General features: G+C 41.6%; 1 protein-coding gene across 1 annotated transcript in view; it reads right to left on the bottom strand.

The window, feature by feature from the left end:
• Positions 1-15,672, bottom strand: part of ADAMTS20 (ADAM metallopeptidase with thrombospondin type 1 motif 20) — a 99,027-nt gene extending 83,355 nt beyond the window's left edge. The window contains exons 1-3 of the mRNA XM_086472440.1: positions 15,582-15,672; positions 14,826-15,172; positions 217-379 (exon numbers count right to left, since the gene is read on the bottom strand). Coding sequence (XP_086328566.1) covers positions 217-379; positions 14,826-15,172; positions 15,582-15,672 — 601 coding nt within the window. The remainder of the gene's footprint in view (positions 1-216; positions 380-14,825; positions 15,173-15,581) is intronic.
• Positions 15,673-25,727: the final 10,055 nt, after the last annotated feature.

Genomic DNA, 25,727 nt, shown 5'->3' with positions numbered 1-25,727 from the left:
TGAATTTTAAATTTTTTATATGCACATTTTGTCCTACATTTGAATCATCCACTGGCAGAAAAAAAAAGAAACGGCTGCCAAGCCTACAAGAAAATAGTGTGCAGGTTCTAATGGAACAATCTGGAGATAAATATTATTTACGAAAATTAAATCGTGCCTTTTTTTAAGCATCTGACATTTGAAAAAGTCAAATTGAAATTTAAAGTATGACTATACCTGAAACTTCACAAGGTTTATGGGATTTCTGATACTTTTTTTTAAGTTCTTCATGCCTGTATATAAGATGTGGTTTGTTATGCTCATCTTCATGTTCACCTCCATCCGCTTTCATCAGAGGTTCTAAAAAATATTCACCATCGTGTGCCTTAAAGGTGCCCATCTGAAAGTAAGAGAAGTAATTGATTTATTGTCCACTAAAAATACTGATATAAAATAATTTTCATTGAAATAATAAACTATTTCTTATAATATTTTGAAATTAATGGAAGTAAATTTGCACATGAGACAGGAGACTTCAATGGAAGCTAGAAGGTAAGGCAAAGAGAAGTTTGCTTTCAGAGACTTGTCTCACCAGCATAACTCATAACAGACTATCTTGCATATTAACAATGTACCATAGGTAATCACTATACAGATTTAATGAAACAAAGGAGATCACAAAAGTAAAGAGAATCTAGGTATAACCAAACAGCTGGGAACTGTGCAAAGGGGAGTAAAGACCATCAAGAAATTCAGGATTTGACCGTTGTCCAAATTCTAGACTGATTTGTTACCTTCTGTCCTTCACATAATTTACACAATTCTTTTCTTCTAAAATTGCATTTTGCCCATAGATTAGAAACAGTGTTAACCTGATAGTCTTTTTAAAGACTAAAATGAGTTCCAGGAATTCAAAGTTGACAGTTTCATTAATGTGTTTTTCTCCTCAATTTTTTTCCCCTCTCTACAGCAGACACACATGGCTAACTATGTAATGGGAACCAAAGGAACTTGATCACTTACAAAAGCACTGGCACATATACAAAGAAAGAACAAAAATTAAGCTCCTTGCCCCAGCCCCCACTCCATAATCCATTCAGTTATGAAATCCTAAAACAGAATCTCTTCTTTCTCACTGCACTAACTCAATTCATAGTTTCCTATGGCTTAAGTACCTTATTTCAAGAGACTGTGAGGAAGAAAAACCACATAAGAATTTCATCAAATTATTTTCAGACTTTTTGGCAGCTTCCTCACTTCAGCCAATTAAGGACCTAGAGTGAGCAGGTGCACTGCATCCTGTTAGCTGTTTTGCCATATTAGTGAGGTATATAGACCAATAAGAGAATACTGATAAATGACATAATACAGTTTAAGAGATTAAGTGTTCACGTCAACCTTGAAATTCAGGGTTAGAGATAGAGTGGCAGAGCAAGATACATGAGAAGGGAAGTAAGAATATCTTTTTTTCAAGCAACCTACAAATAGCCTTAAAATCTGCTGCAGACTACCTTAGCATCCAGGGTATTGTACTGGAATATAATATCCCTTTAATTTGGGATCCTCCTAGCAGTTAACAGTTTTCTATGTTTCAAAGTCTGTTGGGCTTCAGGCATATGTCAGACTATCTGTAATCTTGCCTGATACATAGCATATGTATCATCCAAAATTACAGTTATTGTAAACCCACCGTGGGTGGATCTTCTGCATCACCTTCGTTGCAGAATGAAAGAAGACACAGCTAAATAGTATTTTCCTTTCACAGCTGTTTAAATTTAACTCACAGAAACACTTTTCCCCCCTCAGTTTCATTTAAATTCTTTGCAAGTAGTCTTCATGCTGGATCTTTTATATGCTCAGTTCAGCCTTCTCACATCCAGTGTTTCCAGGGCATGTGATTTGTAGAGGACAGCAGATCAAGCGTACTGAGAACACTATGTGCCTCCCTGGAAAGGGCCTCATGAAAACAGATATGCCACAGCTTGTCAGTTAGTCCTAAGTAGGTGCAACCTTCTGGGCAAAATGGCAGGGACAGACAAGAAAAGCCTGTCACTCAGGGACAAAGCAGTAAGAACTAATACTAAGATGCATGTTGATGTTTATTATAGAAATTATTATAGTCCCAGTCACCAAAACATGATAAATTTGACCCTGTACTGTTTGTGAACACTAACATATTAATTAATTCTTTCTCCTGACTTAACATAAACCCTATTTCTAGAATAGAAAAATTTTAAATATGTTATTTTAGATTTAAGCAAAAACTGTATTGCTACTGCTTTATTCTACACATGCATTTTACTTCCCTCCTGCTCTCATAGCTAAAGCAGATATTCTATATTTGTTTCTTCAATGGCTTTTCCAACTAACAGGCTTTCAGATTTTACAAAGAAATGATTTCAGCTACAACAAACATACCAATTATGACAATAATAGCACGGAATTAACAAGGAAAGAGTCTGTGCTACATTTTAAACTAAACTCATCTTCCAGAATATCAGCCTTCCACTGGAAAAGATGAACTGCAAGAACAAGGCTATATTTTTCTATCATTTCACACACACACAAAAAAATTAAATTAAAAAAATCACTAAGACATGTTTTTGAATGAGTCTGCTTTGAAAATTCGACTCAGACTCCTGACCCCCATACTCAGACAATCAAGTGCTACCAGAGGAGAAAAAAAAAAAAAATCCCTCCTAGGAATTCAAAACCACATTTATGCATGGATTATCCTATGCAGTGGATTGGGAAGAGTCAACATGAGGCATCATGACTGATCTAACTCAATCTAGGACTGCTGATATTCCAAAAGAGATACTCCTGCCTCACTCCTCCTCTAGATGCACACCCCCTAACCTATTTGATAAGCACTAGCAATGGAAATCATGTACACTGTGTACCAACTCCCTTGTGCAGTTAAAAATCTATGCCTCCTACCAAAGAAAGATATTTTTCAACTGAAATAGTAACAGTCACCTGGAACAGAGAAGCATTTTTCCTGGCAAAAAAGCAGCTTTGTATCAGCAAGAGCTAACTGTAAAACCAGCCCATCAAGCAACTCAGAATGGCACTCCAAAGCCTGCATATCAAGCTGAGCCTAACAATGAACACACAATATAAAATGCCTGGCAACATCTGTGGCTCAACTTCCATTACTCTATAGCCTAAGTAGCTCAATCAGAACTGATACACATATCTTAACTGAAATACAGGATCCTGTGCTAAAAAAAAAAAGACACACTGAAGTCATTGAGGGGGGTGGAAAGCAGACAATTCTCCTTTTAAAAAATACTCACAAGCAGCAGTACCTGTGCTCATCTTCATAGTAAATTATTAGAAAAATTACCCAGAAAGCAAGATAACGAAATCTCCTTCGTCACATCCAAGAATACAAAACACACCATAAACTTACAGCCCAAAAGGTTAGGACAGATAGCTGGAAGAGAAGAATCCTATATTATGTTTCCTGACCTCAGATTTTTGTTTTCAATCAAGAGATTAACACAAGAAGACACAACAGTGTCCTTAAGACCAGAGATTCCACCTTTCCAGATACTTGGGCTAACTATTTTAGAAAAATGGAGCCAGGCTTCCTCTCACTTGTTCACTCCAGCTCACTGATATGGAAGAAACAGCTGATCAAAAAATCTATAAGGCAACAAACTTTCATTCTTTCCTCAATGAGTTCTCCCCTCTTCAACAACATACAGATAAAGAAGTAATCACTACCACTGACTAGTTAGGAAGACCTCCCACCAGTAATACCTTTTTTGTAAATCCCTTATTCAAGTTGAGAAGAACTCATTATTGTATGTGAGAAAGAGCAAAGGATAAGAGATGTAAACAGTGCTCTATCTTAAGAATGGTATATGGTATTTGTCATTTAAAACCTAAGCAAACATTGAGCTGGAAGCCTCCAATTCCATCTTTTAAATTCTCTATGAAGACTAAAGATGGATTTTGATTAGCTACACATGGTTATCTCCTCATTTTCCTAACACATAGGTCTACAAAAATTCAGTCACCAGCTACACTGTCTATTTTATAGTCCTTCATTCATGAAAGTGATACTTGATCTGGTGACAAACTCTGCTGATACAAACGGAGCTATTACTGCAAGTTAGGCACACAAGGAAAAGGGCTGCAAGAGCCAAATGAAAAATACTTTGGGTAAACCAAATAAAGCAAAGTCACTTAGATGTACAGAGGCAGGTTGCTGAAACAGGAGCCCAAGCATTTGCAGGAAATGAAATCAGAAATGCACTGGGTTTATTTATCATCTACAGATGCCTCTCAAATACTATAACAAGAAATCTGCCTGAAACATTCTATTTCTGTTCTCAGATAAAGCGGTAAAAGTACATTTAAAATATCTCCTCAGTAGAAGTGGAGTACAAAATTGAAAACAGTCTCTCGCACATCATAAATAAGCGGTCCAAAGAGGGAGTGCTACCCAGAACTATGCATATGCATAGATTTGAGGAAATTTACGAGAAAACCCACATGAGAAAGATAATTTATTTCTTGGATTTAAAATACTCTGCATGAGTTAGACACTTTATATTAAATCAAGGTTCAATGGATCAACACAACTACTTACTATATATGGTATGTCTTAGTGGTTTAAAGTGGCTTAAAACTGTATAGTCTTAATCAATGTATTTGCCCTATTCCAAGAGCAGTAGAAATAAATATTGCAGAAGTTATGGTTAAAGTATGTACAATTCCCATATACAAATTACATCCTTGTGTACAACGGCAACTTCGCAGAACACATGGAAAACATAAGGGATATATAGCAGGTTTCAGAAACGTGGAATTAATCTTAATACGTCCAACGGCAAAGTTGGAAAGGTTTCAGAAAAATGCTAAAAGAACAACTGAAGTTCTGGAAAACATGACTAAACTGGCAGACTCCCTCCCAGGTAAGCTCCACTCCTGTGCTCAAGTATTTTTCATACCCTCATGGTATGGCTTCTTAATTCAAACTCAAAAACCTGCAAGTAGCTTACAGCAAGAGCACTTTCATGGTCAAAGTAAATTACAAAATCCCTTCCTTTTATATTAGTCTCTTCCCCCCTCCCCTCCCTCCCCCTTGTGTTAATTCAAAGCTCTTCTGAATCATGCAAGAAGCCCTTCACCTTTTTCATCCTCCTCCACTGTTACAACGTTTTCTAATGAAAGGCTTAAGAAGCATAGCTTAATTAGTTCACTGAAGAAAAACGTATTAAATGTTATCTGATCATGGTACACTGCCAACATCTGGAAAAAATATGTCTACTAGAAGATAATTCAGCTAGAAACAAAACAAGAGGTAGTTGTTGCAATCTAATGTATTAATTAAAACCAGAGCTAATATAACAGAAATAAGAAAATAGCAATAAAATAATAAATAATACACCAGTTAAGCAGTGGGGAAGAAACATCTAGCAATGCATAAGTGTCTTCTGGTGGAACACCTTTTAGAAGTGATTGAAAGCAACATCATATTTGAAGTTCTTAGAAAGAAATAGAATAAAACGATGAAATCTTATAAGAGGGAAAAATATTTCATCTTAAGTTTAGCTATGATCTAAGTACATCTCCTTACAAATTCTGTGAAATCTAGATTTCATGAGCAGATAGTAATCACACCTTTAGTACACCTAACCACACTTTCAACAGAACTGCTGAGGCATCCACCTATGCACTGGGTCTGGAAAGGTACCTAATCACTGGTTAAAGTTGCATAATTCTAGATTGGAAATTAAATTCCAAGTGAACTCCTAAAGGGATCTTACCTATTTGTATGTTTATATTACACCTAATCTAACTATACTGATAACTGTAGCACTGGATCCAGTGTCCTTACTGACAAATTACTTTCACTCAGGAACAGAGACACACGCACACAAAAAAAAGGTATTTGTCTTTTGCTTAACGCATACAGGAAAGAATATTCTTGTAGGAACTGTAAAATGTGGCACTAGGTGCCCTGAACATCACTTTGTAAGACTATTCTAGGCAAGAAATCACAGAATGTTAGGGGTTGGAAGGGACCTCAAAAGATCATCTAGTCCAGCCCCTCTGCCAGAGCAGGACCACCTAGAGTAGGTCACACAGGAACGCGTCCAGGTGGGTTTTGAACGTCTCCAGAGAAGGAGACTCCACAACCTCTCTGGGCAGCCTGTTCCAGTGCTCTGACACCCTCACAGTGAAAAAGTTTTGCCTTATGTTAATGTGGAACCTCCTATGCTCCAACTTGCACTCGTTGCCCCCTGTCCTGTCATTGGACATCACCAAGAAAAGCCCGGCTCCATCCTCCTGACATTTGCCCTTTACATATTTATAAACATTGATGAGGTCACCCCTCAGTCTCCTCTTCTCCAAGCTAAAGAGACCCAGCTCCCTCAGCCTTTCATCAGAAGGGAGATGTTCTACTCCTTTGATCATCTTTGTGGCTCTGCGCTGGACTCTTCCAAGCAGTTCCCTGTCCCTCTTGAATTGAGGGGCCCAGAATGGGACACACTATTCCAGATGGGGTCTCAGCAGGGCAGAGTAGAGGGGGAGGAGAACCTCTCTAAACCTCCTGACCACACTCCTTCTAATACACCCCAGGAGGCCATTGGCCTTCTTGGCCACAAGGGCACATTGCTGGCTCATGGTCATCCTGCTGTCCACAGGACCTCCAGGTCCCTTTCCCCTACACTACTCTAACAGCTCAGTCCCCAACCTATACTGGTACATGAGGTTGTTCTTTCCCAGATGCAAGACTCTGCATTTGCCCTTGTTTTATTTCACTAAATTTCTCCCCACCCAGCTCTCCAGCCTGTCCAGGTCTCTGAGTGGCAGCACAGCCTTCTGGTGTGTCAGCCACTCCTCCCATTCTTGTGTCATCAGCAAGCTTGCTGACAGTGCACCCTGTTCCCTCATCCAGGTCATTGATGAATATATTGATTAGTACTGGTCCCAGCACTGACCCCTGCGGGACTCCACTAGATACAGGCCTCCAACTAGACTCTGTCTCATTGACCACAACTCTTGGACTTCTTTCCTTCAACTACTTCACAATCCACCTCACTACCCCATCATCCAGACCACACTTGCTCAGTTTAGCTGCAAGGATGCTGTGGGAGACAGTGTCAAATGCTTTACTGAAATCAAGATAAACCACGTCCACTGCACCACCACCATCTATCCACCTGGCTAGGTCTTCATAAAAGGCTACCAGGTTGTTCAAACATGACTTCCCCTCGGTGAAGCCATGTTGACTGCTCCTAATGGCCCTCTTATTCTTGATAGGCCTAGAGACAGAGCCAAGGATAAGTTGCTCCATCACCTTTCCAGGAATGGAGGTGATGACCAGTCTGTAGTTACCGAGGTCCTCCTTCCAGCTGGAACCTGGTAAAAATGGTATTCCAGGAGTTTCCAAACACAATTTGTAACAAGAGACTGGCTAAATAGCAGAGAACTTCAGAATGTTGCATTAACAATCTCAGAGACAGCTGGAAAGAACAGGGTTCATGGCAATTAATAAGATTCATTGGAGACGGAAGTATGAGGGGTGACTGATTTATTTTTACCTTTATATACAATTCACAGTGAACAAGCTAGACAAGTCAATTAAAAATCATGCATAACAGCTTTTTTCCATAGATACATACATGGAGATCTCATTATGGAAAAGCAGCTATTCTGCAATACCTCTTCAAAGTGGTGAAACAAAATGTATGTATATATAAAAAGAGTCTTTTTTGTTTGGTTGGGTTTTTTTTTTTTGGAGGCAGAGGGTTTGTTTTTAACACATAAATAAACTATCATCAAGCTAACTATTCCCATAAACACAGGCCTAGGGGATCCATACGCTTTATTTTGAAGGAAACTCCATCATATAATTTTGTCTGTCTCACTAAATGTCAAGAAAATTTACATTTGCAATTTATCTCTGTTTAAAGAGAACTTCCCAGCTTTGATGTTTTTAAGTACATGCAGAACCACCTTTCTCTTACTGGGAGATGAATAGCTCCATAAAATCCTTTCAACCTCATATGCACCATTGGGCAGTTATTACTCAAGTACACGCAAGGTATGGCTAGATTTTCACCTGTTTTAGTTAACTTACTGTGTGGTTACCTTGAGTACTTCCGTCAATATGTGCATACTGAAAAGGTATGACCTGTTCTCACAGTGTCTGATTTTGCTACCATAATCTTGCCATTTTCTACATGAGGGTACATCTGAAACAGAATGACAACTGAGGCTACTGCAGATACGTTATCTCGTAAGAGAAGCCTGTCTATTCCCCAAGAGTACAGAGTTTCCCCAGATCCATGATAGCTACCTGTTGACTGCCACCTGGGGCTGGAAGCTTTAACTTAAGATAAAAAGTTTTGCACACCATTTCAGTAATTTCACTCACCTAGTGACAGCAAAGGGCCATATCTTGTGTCCTCACCCCTCCTCTGACACTCCTATCACTCACGTTAATGCACAGCACCTTCTGTGTACTTCCTGGAAGTTCAATGAACATGCCCATATATATTATATATATATAAAAATATATATATACACATGTGTACACATAAAAAAGTAAATCCAACCTCCTGTGGCTGCCCATAGCTTTCCACCAAATTCACCTGTGTCACATAACGACAATGATGAAAATGAGATTGTGGGTCTCCTACAAACACAGCAGTTAAGAACTGGCTGCAGCCATCAGAACAATTTGTTTGGCAAACAGAACATGCTCAAGCAGCTGCCAGGGAAGAAGGCTACCAGACATAGTATGTGAGCAAAAGGCAGGTCAGCAAAGGCTGAGCACCCTGACATAAAACGTTATGTAGGCATGTCCCAGTCTGTTTAAAGGACAATCCATGCAGAATTGCTGGTAAAAAGGTAAGACGCATATTCAGATCCTACTGCTTCCGACAGACATTTTCTGTGACAGACCTGCCCCTGCAGAATTCACAAGTACATCTATTTTCCCAGTTTACAGTTGCAATTACCACCTGTATTTGCTGATCTGTGCTGGTCCATGTGTAAAAGCACAGCACCTGTTGAAATGTTTTCAGGAAAAGCAGAGATGTAAAGAGCTTGGGGAAAACGTACTGAAGTTGTTTCAGGGTTGGGGTTTTTTGGGTCTTGTGGTGTTTTGGTTTTTTTATTAACAGCTGCAGGGCGGACCTAAGCTGTCTTACTATTTTACAACAAATAGCATGATGAATAGTGATTTTGCCAAGGCAGGCAGGCAGAAATTCACTCTGGGATACAGGACCACATTCAAGTAAATTCAGGTGTTACAGTCCACTCTCAGATGTATGTGAAAAAGACACCTAGTGTATATACGTGGGAAAACAAAGCTAAAATGAGATGAGACAGCAACAGTAAAAGATACGTGCTGTTCATTTTATCACCACCAGAGCAAGACTGGGAAAACTTCAGGCAACTGCAGTCATTAAAACACACTCTTGTTGAAAAACAAATGGTAGATCACGTGTGATAGCAATTGAAATTTTTAAAAATTGGTCCTGCTTGTGAGAATACATATTACGGAAAAGCTAATAGGAAAACAAACCAAAGTAAATGAGATAAAAATTGTAAATGTAATGAAGTCAAGAGCATAAGAATAAATAATCAGAGAAGAGAGGAGCAAAAAGAAAAAGAAAAAAATCAAATTAACAACTCAAACAAAGCAATCAAGTACAAAAATCTTTACCTAGAGCTTTTCAGTGTAGAGAAGGTAGAGTTCAGTCTACTTTCTGATCCTTTTTTGTTCTATTTAGCTATAAAAAACAGCCAAAAAGAACAAACATTTTATCTTTTACTTGCAAAGTCAATCCTTGTATTTGAAATCATTTTGTGCTGGCGAGAGATGGAACAAGTGCACAGGGTGATAGTGGAAGCACTGAAATTTGAGTACATTTGTAGCATTGCAGAGATTGAGGGCTGGAGTCTCACCTTATACAACTATATGACAAGTGAAACCAGAACTATTAAGTGGAATTGATCACATCAGCCAGTCAGCAGCAATAAGACTTAGTTTGTCCAAACAAGAATTGATTGTCCCGAGTTGACATTTTCATATGATTTTTTCCAAGCTTATGATGGAATTTCTACATTAAGATAAAAATCTATAACAACTAGCATCTGGCTTATGGATGCTCATAAAAGTGGCCCGAATGCTGAAAACTAATCCGCCTTTTAGATTTAGAAGGTAACTTTTTTGAAGTGACAGCCCGTAAGTAAAAGCATTAGTTAAGTCAAAGCAAGCATATCTTCCAGTTACAAGTGTTAAAGTTTTCTTTGGAAAACCAATGTAGTTTAACTGATTGAAGTTATTAGTACTAAACAGTACAAAACTGGGGAACAAATATCTGGAGTCTATTACCTGCACTAGATCTCCACAAGAAACCAGATGCTGGCTATGCTAGCACAAACTTTTAGCAAGTTTGTTTTTTGGTTTGTTTGGTGTTTTGTTTGTTTGTTTTACCCAAACAATTAAAAGTTACATTTCATTAAGATAAATTCCAGGACTGCCTACTTTTCCTTAAAAGGAACCACTGAACTCATCCATAGCAGCAGACAGAACTGTTTTCAAAATCTCTCTGAAAAGCAATCCGCTGACCTGTAATAATAAAAAATAAACACAACCTCTTGTACTGAGGAAATTCTGAAGATCCACACTTAGGTTCATATTCCTGCCATTCTCCAGACAACAGCGAGCTTGATGTGCAGTAACAGAGTGTTACCAAGGGCCTTCCTTGAGCTCCCGAGGAAGGAATTTGTCACACAGACCTTGTTACACTCCAGAGGCAGTCCTGCCTTCCTGGACTGTAGAAAGCTTATAGCTAGCAAAATCATGCAAGATGATAATCACGTGTACTTTCCTACTCCTAACTTTTGCCAGTGAGCATGTGAAGCTGCTCTATACACCAAAGACTATACACCCCAAGAGATCTACATTTCCCTCTTTCTCACCTTTCCCTTTTTCACAGTCACACAAAACACCTTTGGCATTTAGGCACTCTCCCAGCTCACAAAAACTGATTTTACCTATCGTCAGCATCAGTCAACACATTCCTGGCCTTCAAGAAAGAATACCAGGCTTCTCAAAGGACTAAAACTGTTTTTACAGCATTCATCCAGGATTAGCAAATAAATAAAGTTCCTTTCTTCAGACAGGGGCCTGTTAGGAATTGAAGGCTCGTTCTAGTTGTAAATGGTGATAACTTCTTCATTTTAAGATACTTTAGTCACTGGTATTTGCTCATATTTGTCAATAAACTTGTATGCCATATGTTCTTGAAAGTTAAATGATTTTTTAATTGGATTTTTACCTCTTTGATTTTGCTGTCTGGATAACATTTGAGAGGTCTCTTTACTTGCATCCAGGGACATCCTCAGCAGATCTTGTTTCCCATGTTTGTAGGAAGCTATAATTGACTAATGCAGTAAAAGTAAAAAAAATACAAAACTTAGGAAAAGAAAGTTAAATAAAGTGTGAAATTTCAAAAATTACTCTAAAGATGCAAGAAATATGCCTGTATGTGATCAGATGTTCAACTAGGCACCCAGGCCATCACTCCAAATGACCTTCTGCCTTTGATGGCCTCCCAAACTTCCCTAATTACACACTCCCTGCTTGCAATTACTACAGACTCCCTGCTGACCTTCTAACCTCCCTTTGCCATTTGCATCCCTGAACCCAGGGCATGCTCTGAAATGTAACACAACAAAACTGCACACAGGGTGTCAGGAGCCATTAAGCAATGCTCCATGGGTACTCTGGGGTGTACACGCTCTTGGCACACTCAGAAAAAGGCTTAACTGAGGGTGAAAAGGGAAAGCAGAGCTTGAGGGGGAGAACACACTCAACTTGAGAATGCAAAAAATAAAAGAAGGAACTTGGGAAGCAGGAGTCAAGCTGTGAATGAGGGCTGTGAAGAGCTTGAGGATAGATGCCTACAGGATAAAGTGAATACAAGTACCTGGTTTAACTTTGGATCACTCAGGCACATCTTCAGAGCAATTTTTAAAATTCCACTGTTAAATTCCCTGTACCTTTTTATCTAAGTCCAAATCCTTTTTTCCCTCACTAGCTTTTACAGCATTGGTCTACAGCAATTGCCTTATATATGCAAAGCTGGAAGGTAAAATTATACCTAATAGTTCAAAGCAATCTCTTCTATTTTAATTTCTGTACACCAAGCCCACGTTCAGCATTGAGGAAAACAGATCCTACACAGAGAAAGGATTTTACTTAAAATAAATAGAACACAGGGCTACCAAGTCACTAGTCTGGTTTCTACTGTCTCACTCACAATAAATAGTATCCTACCTCAAGAACAGTCCCACCTAAACCTTTACCTGTATCCATGAAGCATGGTACTGTTCAAAAAAAGAGCAATAACTAAGTAGCTTATTTTTGCAGGTACCTTTGTTGAATGCCCAAAGCTATGAAATTTTAAAAACCTTGAGAAAAAAAATATCTTTTTACTAACTGTTGAGGGTAGGCCCACCTGGGAGAGGGAATGCATTCAGGGAGGATGAGATCTCCCAGGAAAATTCCACCTGGCCTTTATCTCCCTCCTTTCACATCCATTCTTCTCTCAACTCCAAAAAAAGTTGTCTCCCCTGACAGTCACATGAATAATCTAACATTTACTCTGAATCCATGAGGATGAGGAAGACCATTAGGCTGAAGGCTCTGAGTCAGTTTGGAGAATACTCTGTGTGGATATAGTCAACCAGCTGGCTATGACTACCTCTTAATCCCTCCCTGGGGAACTACAGGCATGCCCCACAAGGAGTGCACCAGCACCCTTGCAGGGCTCCGCTGCCTTTTCAGAAAACCTCACCAGCTTCACTCGTGAGGGAAAAGCAGATGCAACGCTGCATATGCTACATACTCTCTGCAAGGCAGCAGAAGGTGAAACAAGCAGTGAGAGAATGTCCCAAGATCACCAGGACAGCAAGACTTTTGCTGGTGGCTTGGACTAGGCACTCTGTCAGCCAGGCAATGACAGAGGACATGAAGTCCAGCTGGAAGCTGAAGCGAAAGTTCACAAGGCTCATCTAGAAGAGGCAAAGGCTCAAGTTTAAAGGCATTTGGGGATTGACGAGTGGAAGCATACATGATGCAGACTGTAACGTATCAGTAAAGGAGGATAGAGAGAGAGGAGGAGGAAAGGGCAGGGAGAGAAAGATAAGCAAGACATTCAAACTACTACAGAGAAGAGGGTCTTGCACTGAAGAGTTTGAGAACTGCTAAATAATAGGTAGTTGAGACATCTTAAGTGCAGTACGTACAGGTTTTCCAGAAAATTATTTTTAGCACACATGGTCCCTTCAAGTAATGAAAAGTGATGGTTTGCAGGGACAGAATTAAAACAGGAAACAAAAGTTATTAAAAAGAAGTTTTTAAAACTTCTCACATTTATTCTGTATGGAGTATGACACTATTCTCAATGCCATGGTATACGAGCATCTACTAGAATATGAAACATGAAACATATTTGCGATTCCTCGTCTTTCCTCCCTGTCAGTTAGTGCAACATACTGGGGTGTTTGAATTGGGTTTGTATAATGCAGACAAGAACCAATGACAGCTGTTTGTAAGGCAAGATATATAGGCAAAAACTTAGATGACTACAGAATTACTGTTTTTGAATGCTTGCTTCTCCAGTAATTTCCAATGACTAGGCCAAGCCTATAGACCTCAACCCAAAGACAAGGTGGCATATATTCAAATATCCAATAAAAAGCATGAGACAGAGGTGTCTCTCTCAAGTACCAATTATTTCTGATCCTCTTTTCCATCACATGTATCACCTTCTTTGAACACTCTTTACACCCTCCTGCACACATCTGGCCAACTCTATTCTATTTTCTATAAGCTACTAGGAAGAGACTAGAATACCAAGTTCAATTCTTTCAGTTCACAAAAATAAAAGTCTCACACCTCTACTTCCCTGAGTGACTGCAAAAAACATGGAACAACCTCAATGCAAATTCACAGTATTATCGTAAATATTTACAACATCATATTTTCATAGCACGCATGTCACACATACTTGTCCTCACCATTTCAATAAAGAGTGATGTGCTAAAGCACTAGGTATCGGTCTTCTTGTTTGTACACACAAAACTATAAAATATAGCAACACAGTACAACCGTTTCGGCAGACAGTTGTGTGATACTATTTCTTCATTATCATTTTGGAAGACATAAGGAATGCAATCAAGGGATAAGAATGTATATCAATGGTGTTTTGATTTGTTTGCTCAATTCAGTTCTTAAGCATTTTACAGGCACACTCACACTGAAGTTAGTACAAAGCATCCCATTCGCTTTCAACAGAAATACGATCAGAGAGTACTGCTGCACACCTATTAGAACACGACACACCTCTACAGCATTGCTGAAAGCAGAGGAAGAAAAATATGAACACCAGTTCTTCTCTCATTATCTCAAGCACCATTAATCCTCACTCATAACCACACAGTACCTATAAGGCTACAAAGGCATAACTGATGCCAACTAACAGCATCATTTTATCAAAATACCTTATTGTGTTTCTGAGGCATGTTTTTTCCTTTGTTATAATGTTCTTGGTGTCAGGAGTTACATCAACCAATTCTATTACATGCCAGCAACAGATCCTTTGAAAGCAGCATTTGTATATCCCACCAAAAAAGTATCATCATGACTCCAAACTGCCGATGCCAAGACATTTCATCACCAACTACTTGGAATGGTGCCCGAGAGTTTCAGCTCAGCTCTGCAGCAAAGGCATCCCGCTACATTTCTTTCAGGGAGGGGAAGAATATGAATGGAGACAGGAGGCAGTAACCAACATGCTTACCAGACCACCACAGATGCTGAAGACAGCCATGTGCGTCTCCTGTGCATTGACATGCCCACGGTAGAAACAGTGACGCAAATCAGGGGAGGACTGCTTCTGCGGGGCCCCTATGTGCACCACAGTGTACTGGGCAGCCATGAAGTCTGCATCAGCGCTCAGGTTGAGCTGGAAGACCTGCCCGTACGCACTAAGCTGGTAATGTGTTCGGAAAGCAGTGGGCTCCAGCGGTGCCTCCAAGCTCCTTTTCCTCCTGCTGAAGTGATGCGTGTGAGGGAAAACTTCTCCGAACTCGTTCACTCGGACAGGTGTGATGATTTCATAGGAGGAGAGCTGCTTCAGTAGGGTCTCTGCAACAGAAAGCAAGAGGCTCAGCCGGACGCGCCCGCACAGAAGCGACCTTCACTCGCACCCAAACGGCTCCTGGCACGGCATTCGCTGCGCTCGCCAGGGCTCCGGTGACAGGAGGGGCGGGGGACCCGCTCCAGCCCGCCCAGCGAGACCCCGCTCCGGCCACCCCGGCCCCACCACCCGCCGCCGCGGGGCGCCCCGCAACCACCGTCCCGCACAGCAACCCCCGGGCACCCCAATGGTCGCACCCCCAACCGGCTCCGCTGCGCCCTCCACACACCCCCGGGAGAAAACGGTCCCTCCTCCCCGCCCGCGGCCAGGGGAGCGGCGGCTGCCCCGCAGGGCACGGCGCCTGCCGCAGGGCCAGGACCTCCGGGGCAGCCGCCGCCTTTGTGGCCGCTTGTTTACCTTGTCCCGGGTGGAAGCGGACTCCCCACGACTCGGTGACGAGCAGGGAGAGGGGGCACAGCAGACCCGCCAGCCACCTCGCCACCCGCATGGCTCGCTCCGCGGCGGGCGTGCCCGCAGCGCCCCCGGGCCGCTGCCTCAGCAGCCGCCGGCCGCCTGGGCCGACCCCGCACCGCGCGGCTCCTCCATGCTGCCCGCGCCCCTCCTCGCTGTCCCGCCGCCTCCGCGCTCCCCTCTCACGCCCGCTCCCACGGGAAGCCGCTTCGCGCCCGCGCTCCCTTCTCCTCCCAGCCCCTCGCCTCCGCTCCCCCAGCTCGCTCTCTGCCGCCGGGGTGGGCGAGGGCGGCCCTTCCCTTCCCGTCCCTTCCTCCGCCTCCCTTGCCCCTGCCCCCGCCGCCGGCGGGGAGGCGAGGCGATGCCCGGCTGCCTTCAGGCGGTGGCCATCCCCGCACCCGCACTTCAAAGCGGGCCCCGGGGCCCGGCCCGCCCCCGGGGCAGGAGCTGCCCAATGGCGGAGGGCAGCCCCCGCGCGCGGCCGCCGCGCGGCGCCTCCCCCTCACACACCGCCCGCCACGGGCCGGGCCCCCGGCACCCCCGGGAGGGGAAGGGGTGTCCGGGGGGGGCCCAGCGCCGCGACCGGCCGCCTGTCACCCCCTGTCCCCACGTCGCCTGGTGCCCGAGGGAGGTGTCATTTAGGAAGAAAAAGGAGCTTTGAGAAGCCTGGCAATGCCGAATTCACCCTGAGAGTAGAAAAAAGGCAGCGCCGTGAAGCTCGGGGGTGTCCCCTCAGGGTCGGTGTCGCCCACACGCACCCCGCCGATCGCCCTCCCCTGCGCGTCAGCCCCAGGGAGAAGGTACTTCCAGGCGCAGGTTCGAAGGACGGAGATCTCGAGGCAGAGCCTGACACCATGGTGTCGACAGACTGGACTTGTTTTGTTTTAACGCGGGGTCCCCCGCTTAGGTTATTCCGTCCGGGCAAAGTCTTCATAAAACTGCTTGTGCCAGCACTCAGGGAGCGCTGCATCCCTTACGTGGAGCCGGTGGGTTGTCAGCCTTACCGAAAACAGGTTGTTCAGAGGCCATACTCAGGTAATCACTGTACAAGCACAGTGGTTTCCTTTTCAGTGATTTCCTTTCAGAAAAAGTGGGCAGTTCTGTAATTTGCTTTAATGAAATCTAATTTTCGGTTGTTTGGTCCTCAAATCTAGCCCTTACAGCTGTGCTTAAACTTACATCTCTGGGGGGGTAGGGAATGTAGCCTGGAACTAAAAATAGCCAAACTTGGAGAATTCATTTAGTTGATGACTAATTACTGTTAAAGATGGGTGAATCATTTTCAACACCATCCATCTAAATGATAATATCTACCTGGTGAGCCATGTTTCTAAGCTGGTTGGGGATCTAGTCAATACAGGCAGTGAGATCTGTCTATTCAGCCACCAGTGCTCTCCAGAAAAGGTTGGAAAAGAACTCTAAGCTCATCATGTCCAACCATCAACCCAACACCACTATGCCCACTAAACCATGTCCTGAACTGCCACATCAGCACGTTTTTTGAACACCTCCAGGGATGGTGTTCAAAAAAACTTCTCTGAGCAGCCTATTCCAATGCTTGACCACTCTTTCAGTAAAGAAATTTTTCCTAATATCCAATCTAAATCTCCCCTGGCGCAACTTGAGGCCATTTCCTCTCATCCTGTCACTGGTCACTTGGGAGAAGTCTATTGGTATCCAGCATAATCTTGAGAACACTGAGTCCTGTTGAGAATATTGAGTTGTCTTCTTGAATACTCTGAAGATGGCAGCTCTCAGATGCATATTAAACTGTTTTCACTGTGTGGGACACTGATAAGCACTGTCACATAAGAAACAAATTTTGAAATCTGAAGACTTGTATAAAGAGAGAACAAACAGAAAGCCTATGTCTATAAATACCAGGAGTATCAAAGTAATCCAACAAGAAGCAAGAATTCTAACTATTTCTTTTAAACTGCATACACTGAAGAAGACTGATCATTACATGTAAACAAAACTCCAGTTCTGAGCATTGGGTGGTGAGAAAGAATAGGAGGTGGGTGGAGAGAGCTCCGTCCTCACTGTCACAGAAGCATGAAGGCACAAGACTTGTTTCAGTACCTGGAGATGTCCTGTAGCAGAAATCAAACACATGGTGTGCTCGCAGAGTAGTAGAGCAAAGTTTGAGGATGAATGCTTCGATTTTACTGACTGTTGTAAAATGCATGAACAATGGGAAGAAATTTAATTGAGAGGAGCAATTGTTGCACCTGCCTGAGACTTCTCCAGCAAGTGATAATTTGCCCCTTTTTTGAATCTCAGTCATTGAAACAGTAATCGAAGTGCAGCAAGCTGTCTCCCTCCTTAGTCAACATAAACAGTTGTCAGTGATGAAGTAAACGGGCACTATTTCATTAAGCGTAAGCAAATACCCACTGATTAAGATGTGCTATTTCCCTTGTTTATGATTTGCAAAATTATTTCTTCTAAAATTGAGCAGAAGCACTAAGCATTAGGGAAGTCAAAGTTCAGTGTTCTCACTTCAAGCACGAAGCTTTGCTAGAGCCCACTTCAAAGCAAATGTAAACAGACGACTCAATTTTTAATAAATTATGTATGCATTTATGTATATTTTCCCAATATTTTAGAAAAGGCAATGTTTAATTCAAAATGCAAATATTTAAAAAAATAAGATTACTTTTCTTAAATCTCATGTTAATGAGCTTTACTTAACTATTCTCTATTAGAATGGAACAACAGCTCTTCTGTAGTAAACATTGAAGGTCCATGTCTGTCTGCGGGCTGCCTGTTTAGAGCAGTTTAAAATGGACGACATTTATTTAGATTGCCAGTGTTGTTCCAGTAGCTCCTAGCAGTGCCATGGGACTACTGCTCAAAGTCCAGTGCCAACTGAGCCAATTTTTTCAACAGTTTTTTTCAAATTTTTTTCCTATACAAAAAAGTTATCTTCCAAATGTGAATCTGGCGATTCCGGCAATGCCAGGCATTCAAGTTGAACACCTTTTTATACTTAGCAGCCACTACGCTTTCAAGAAACCACTGAAGATCTACAGGTATTAGGCATAAGTCTGATTTTCAGATGCAGGATGGGTTAGCTGTGCAGGAGCAAAGGAGAATAAGAGGGGAGTTTTTTAGGCAACCCTTGTAGTCTTCATGTTACCTGAATGGCTTTGGGCAATAAGCTGCGGTCATTCAACGTGACCTCTACCCATATGGCATCAGTTTGAATCTTGTGAGGAGTAAATATAACCCTGTATATCAAAGGAATGAGTGTATTTCTATTATGAAGAAATACAAGTACATCAGAAAATTCAGAAAGCCTGGAAATAGTGTGTTTGCTACAACTTTAAGAGGCAGAAGGGTGGAGACAGGCACAAGGATGAAACAAAGCTGGAGAATTACAGAAGCTGTTTAAAGGAGCAGAACTGCAAAAATACAGAATGAAATATTAACAATTCAGATGAGGGGTTGAGCACTGGAACAAGGACACAGAGAGGCTATGCAGTCTCCGTCCTTGTAGATACTCAAAACTCAACTGGACAAGGAAGCCCTGAGCAACCTGAACTAACTTTGAAATTAGCCCTGCTTTGAACAGGAGGTTGGCCTAAATGACCTCCAGAGGTCATTCTGTAATTCTATGAAACAAAGAAAAAAAGGGTTTTTTCATCACTGGAGAAAGCTGAAGAGACTGAAGTGGAAGGGAAGAAGAGAATCATTAGACCTACTGAAAGAACAGAGGTGTAGGGGGAAAAAAGTCAGGAGGAAATGGCCTTAGGCCACAAAGAAACAGAAGAGGAAGAAAGGAGAAGCAACTAAGAATATTTGATTTTTTTAAGGCTAGAAGTTATAGACTGGTAAAGCTCCAGCTAAGGCAGTGGAACTCTGCTGGTTTGCATCTGCAAGTGCAGTCCTCAGCGATGTAATGTATTCTGGCTTCATTAAATCTGCATTGACATTAAAGCTTGCTATTGAATGGTTGCCTTTAAAATGCCTCCTACATTAGTGAAATAAATCCATCTATTTACACTGTTTATTCTTTTTCACTTACCTCTTTCAGTGGATATGTTTGGAATGAAGTATGTTGTGCCAGTTGCTTTGCAAGTGAATGAAATACAAGGAAATTCTGTGCTCACTGAAACCACTTGCCTTCCTCAGGGTTTCTCTACAACTGCATGGACAAACTGAACTGCAATGATGTCATGATTATTCAAACATTTGTGCTGTACAGTTAACATGCTGCAGTAGCTAAGGCTTACCAGACAAGAGTAGGATTTGTAAAAATGCACATTGAGTAGTTAATTAATTTCTTCCTTAGTACAACGTACCACAGATTAGCTATTAAATCCTTTAACTCGTTTTTGCCTCCACTTTTTTAAATTGGTCTTTTTCTAAGTGGTTTTGACTGAAAATCACAAAGTGGAAAATAGTAGCAGCGTAAAAGTCAGTTGTTCAGAAAGGGCAAAGGCAACATTTAAGTCAGTGAAATTGTTATAAAAATTGAGATTATGGACAAATTTTATTTGGAAAAGGAGACTGAAGTATATATTTTACTTCCTTATTGTTATATCTTGGCATTTTTCTATCTTGTGGAATACAATTTAAATCAATCTTTCAGAGTCTTTATTTACTGTTCTTGTCAGGACTCTAAACCCATCGCGCAAATCTGCCCAGTTTGCAGTCACTTATTCTCTTATTCACCACCTTGTCTGATGCTTACCCCGAGAAGCCCCAGAGGTTATACTTACACCATACGTATGCACGCCATGGAGCCACCTGACCCCTGGCACCACGTCAAGGGTGGCTTGAGTCCCCGTTGATCAGCGCTACTGTTGTCCGGAGCAGGCAGGCCATCCCATGGCCCTTCCCACCTGCACCCCGCCTGCCTCCTGCACAGCTCCGTCTGCGGTCAGCTGCTGGAGCTGGGGCTGTTGGAGGGGGAAGGCTGCCCGCAGGCCTGCGCGCGGGTGAATCGCTGCTCCGCGCGCGGGGGCAGCTGGGCCGTTCCTGCATGCCCTGCCGCTGCCGCTGCAGGCAGCTTTGGTTTTTCTGAGGAAACTCAGGGCCAGCAGCACCATCCCTCAAAATGCTATCGGAGACTGCCTTTCAGCAAGGACTCTGGGCATGCTCCAGATAACTTAAAGCTGACGTCGATTCGATGCTGTTTGCCCCATCCTCCTTCGCCTTACCCCACACCATCTTGCCCGGTCCTCAGCTTCCCTCCCAGAGTGCCTGTCCGCCTGCCAGCCCAGCTATAGTTCCAGGGGCTGGTCAGGGAGGGGAAGATCTAGCCATGAAAACCCCCACAGTAAGCAAGGACAGCATATATGTTGCCCTGAAATACAAATGTATTGTCACTGACATGAGTGAAATAGAGGCTAAATGGCCATAGGGTCCAAATAAATGGCGTTTAAAATGAAATTATCACTGGTCAAGTATGAAGTAAAAAAAATAAAACAACCCATGCTGCATAGCACACTTCTAAGGTCTTCTCTAGTCTTGAGAGCAGGACTGGAAGGTCTGTAAGCATTGGAGTAGTGTATAAAGAAGGGTGAAGGAGTGAGGACAGCAGGGATGCTGCAGGGGATGCTCTCGGGCGAGCCAGGGAGTTAACCCTGGCATGGCCTCATCCACCCTTGCTGGCTGGAGCTGGAGTGGACTGTCCCTTCCATCAGCCTGGTGACTCCAGAGGGAGCCCAGGAGCCTGTCAGTGTGTGTGCAGTGTGAACACTGAGGAGACCAGGGCACAGGGGAGCAAGTCAGGGTGACCCTGTAGGTGAGCCCATGAACCCACCAAACTTAAAGGGAGTGAAATCAATGAAATTGTATAGAAACCAATAGAAATCTGTAGGCATTTTAAACCATCTTATAAATTGATTCAACAGTTTGACACAATAATCTTTTTCATTCTTAGGCTGACTCAAAAGCTCTTCTGAAAAAAAAAAGTGTTTGTTTTTTTTTTTTTTCCCTAGAGTATGTATACGTTTGTGCTGTCTGCATTCACACCATAATAGTTTTTGAACAATGGTGACTTACTGTAAGGTTAATGTCTGCACATTTACTCTTCCCTTAATCAAAGGTAACGGAAAGTTCATTACTTTTATATTTTTTAACAGGAAGAATTTTGCCAAGATTTATCCTGTGAAATATAGCCTTACATAGAGACTGAAAGGTACTGCATGCCATACCGTGTCATTGAAACTTGCTTCTTTTAGTTTTTATTGAGATCCTCCATTATTTTCAATATGAGGAATTTTGCAGTATTGTCTATGAAATACTAACTTATTGGCAAAAAGTATTATTTGCAAATGATTGAATATGTGCCAGGCAGTCCTAGCTAGTAATTTAACAAGCTTATAATTGATTAAAATTGTTTTTTTGTTTTATAACTGAAGACGGGTGCTTTGGTATCATCACAAATACCCCGGTAAGGAAAGTGAAAAGGCATATGCCAGCTACACAGTATTACACCCAGCGTTGTGCGAGCACCGTGGATGTACCGGGGCTCAGTGTCCCAGGACAGAAGCTGGCAGACTGCTCTGTGCTTTCTGCTAACCCTGGGGCAGGAATCCCGCTCCGAACTTCACCCTGTCTTTGTGCCCCATCAGCACGGTGCACCTGTTGTATCAGCTGTGGGAATTTCAGCTTTCAAGGGGAGGCAAGCGTAGGTCACCGCATACTCTTAGAGAAGAGTGCACAAGAAACAAACCCCTCTAACCTGAGGTGTACAAGTGACTTCATACAAATCATTCAGAAAAATAAGAATTTCTGTACTGTAAAGACAAAGGCATGTGTGCTCACTCTGCCAAAAAAGCAAGCTCTTATTTTTTTTTAAGTCACAAGCACACTGCAGCTGTTACTTTGGCTCGAGAGAAAGTATTCTTTACAGCAAAGAGACATAGGGCCCAATTCATGTCTCATTTCAACCCCGTTAGTTATGCCAGGGATAATTTGGCTCACATAGCACTCTCCTAGCTACCAACCTTTTCCAGAGTCCCACTCTGCATAGTACCCTAAAATTAGTCCACAAGAGAATATAAATTTAACATTCCAAGACACAAACAGCAGTCATGAAATGTGAGCATCAAACTGTTAACAGCGAGTGAAACGGTTCCTAATTGTGCTAACTCAAATCCGTGTTTACCCAGTGGTATCCTGTGCCATTTAGAAATGCTAGCTTTAGCAGGAAATAAACTCCTCAAAACCAGAAATTTCTATTAAAGTATCTATCCATACGAGTGAGCTGCACAAAGATTACAAGGACGCAGAGGCATCTGGACCTCTTTTCACTGCGCGAGGTGTGTCTCTGTAGTGTGATAAAAAAGATTACTCAGAGCAAAACACTAGCATCATGAGACACCCTTACATCACAGTGTTGTTTTCCAGAGGAGATGTGAGCTTGTTTTGCACTAATTTCACTGTTTTGACCTTATAGTCATATTATAAGAATGTGGGAACATCACAAATTCATGGATCTTTGTGGTATCTCACTAGGCAAGATATTCTTGATCATTATTAGAATACCATTCATTTATTAGAATTCGTAACTCTGCAATTGCTGAAGACAAAAGGACAGTGAAATTATGTATAGCATTAACAGGCTATTCCTGGAAAGAGTATATTCTTCATGTCTTGCAAGAATCTTCTAGGAAAGGAGTTGTCAGCTCTCTGCCAGCTGATAATCACTGAATTAGCATACCAGAAGGTACCGTCTTCATTCCATTTTTTCAAATAAACCATTTTTAAATCTTCCTTCATACACTACTTTTCCCAGCTTGGAAAATACCAAACTGACCACCAAGACAAAAGCTGGATGAGGGCTTCCGTGGCAAAGCGAAACAAAGCTGTATGTAAAGAACTGTGTTTATTATACCAGGCCTCTATAAGCTCAACATTCAAAGTTGGGTGGAGAAACCCTGAACTTCCTTTATTTTAGTGTTTTTTTCTTTGATAAATCGTATGTAATTTTGATTATTTTTTTGATCCAGTTTATATAATTCTAAGTATCTTAGCAAAATTAATTCATTTCTGTTCTATTTTAAACCTGTTTTGGAATCTGCTATTCTGTAGGCTTAGAAATATTGTATCTCCATCTTTACTAAATCTGAAAGATTGTCTCCTGATAGCCAGAATGTACATGCTGACTTTGCAGAAAGTAGTGGTGCCCTAACTGGACTAATCGATTCTTCAAGGAGAATACAGAGAAATTGTTATTTTGATAAATAAATCCAAATTCAGCAGATGATTTTGGCTGAATTTAGTTTTAGATTTACAAAACTAATGAAGGAGACAGTTATTTTAGCCCAGCCAGCAATTACAGAATTCATCCAGGGGAAAAACCGTGTTTAATCCTATTTCTTCCAAAGGAGATTTGATCTTGTGTTTCCATTAGCTGTTCAGTAGAGTAAGCTGGGCATGCTTTGAACCCATTTTCTTGATGTTGTTCCATTATATATTGCATACTTTCCATTTCCCTAGTGGAAAATCTGTTACAGTATAGCAGTTAGATCAGCTTTCTGTTGCATGGTTTCGTATCTCATTAAGGCAGCAACAGAAAATAAACTCAAGGATCCCGCATCATTCTTGTTGAGCTCTCTAAGTTGGGGTTACTGGGCAGAACTTCTTTCCTTATCACTGCAGTCATTTCCTCCCCTTTAGGAGAGGAGGGAGAGTTTTTCCTCTCCTTTTGGCAGCTTAAAAGAAATGACATTGAGGTGGAAACTTTTCCAGTTCTCTCTTTTACATTCTCTGGTCAAGACTTTTGGGGAAAAACTATTCAGATTAGGTCTGAACAAAGGAACTAAAAAATTGGTTCAGCCACTGAACAAAAAGATATTAAGTTTATACAACACCAAGCAGGATCCAGAATATATGCCTTGTATATTTAAGGTCCTGAACAGATTTGAAGATAAAACTGCTGAATGGACAGGTCACCCAGTGCACTAAATTTGTAAGTTGTTGGAGTTTGGTATAGAAGTACAAGGATACTTCCCTCAGTGCTTCAAAAACTGGTATTTTCCTGAGATGCCACAGTTCCACTTCACATTAGACTTAGAAAGTCACTTACACTTTTTTTGACTAAAACCAGTATTGAAAGTGTGTGTTTTGTGCTTTGTGTAACCTTGGACACAAACTTGAATGTTACTAGCAAAATCCAAATAACTATTATTGACAATCCTAAGACTTTCCTGCCAAGCAAAATGTGTTGTGTTGTAGACCCTGTTTGCTAAGCCCTGAAGCAAAATCATCAGGTCATTTGATTAAAGACCTTGGAGAGTCACAACATTGACAATATTTGAATAATAATACTTTGAATAAAAGTAATTTGAATTTGAGCCAACAAGACACTTTCTTTCCCTCTTTTTTCTTCCTAAGACTAATTCCCTCTTCTTTTAAATATTTGCATTTCAAAAACCAGAGAAATATTAAGCTTCTGTGCTCAATAATGCAGTTGTTACTAAAGAATGAGAAACCCTTAGTTCCACATTAATTTTAACATTAGTCTCCCACATATGCGTAACGATAAGCTCTTTCATTACACTTTGAGACAATAATGAGCACTTTTATTCAATACTTAATAAAATTAAAAGGCTGTTCCCTACTCACAGAATTATCTAGAGGCGTGAAAGGCATTTCAGCAGCATGCAGCCCTCTTATGGGGCAATGCACTTTGCTCACATGCACACATCCTCCTGAAAACTGCTGCTACAAAGCATGGAACTGCAGATAAGTGTATACAGTCATTTACTTGGAAATTAGCCGTTCTTTAAGACTGGCCACATCAAATCAATGCTCACAGGGAGAAACTACCTGTGGCTCTCTCGTGTTTGCATTCCTGTGAAACTGTTCAGGCAAAAAGAGTAGTTACGGTAATTTCTGAATGGCTGCCTGTCTGTGTTTCTAGAAGACATGGACAGTCTACATCTTCATTTAAAGTAATGAGATGTTATTATTACAGATATTATGCCCCCCTCCGTGGTTTGTCATCTTATTGCCAATTAATGCTACACAAAACAAGTAGAAATTGGAAAAAAAAAAAAAAAAAAAAGTAAAAGATCTAAAGTAAATTCAGTATTTGGATTTGGTAGGGAACCAAACTAAATTATGAGTAAG

The sequence above is a fragment of the Leptosomus discolor genome, chromosome 1, assembly GCF_034619465.1.
Source record: "Leptosomus discolor isolate bLepDis1 chromosome 1, bLepDis1.hap2, whole genome shotgun sequence".
Lineage (NCBI taxonomy): Eukaryota > Metazoa > Chordata > Aves > Leptosomiformes > Leptosomidae > Leptosomus > Leptosomus discolor.
This window is presented reverse-complemented; position numbering and strand designations above follow the sequence as displayed.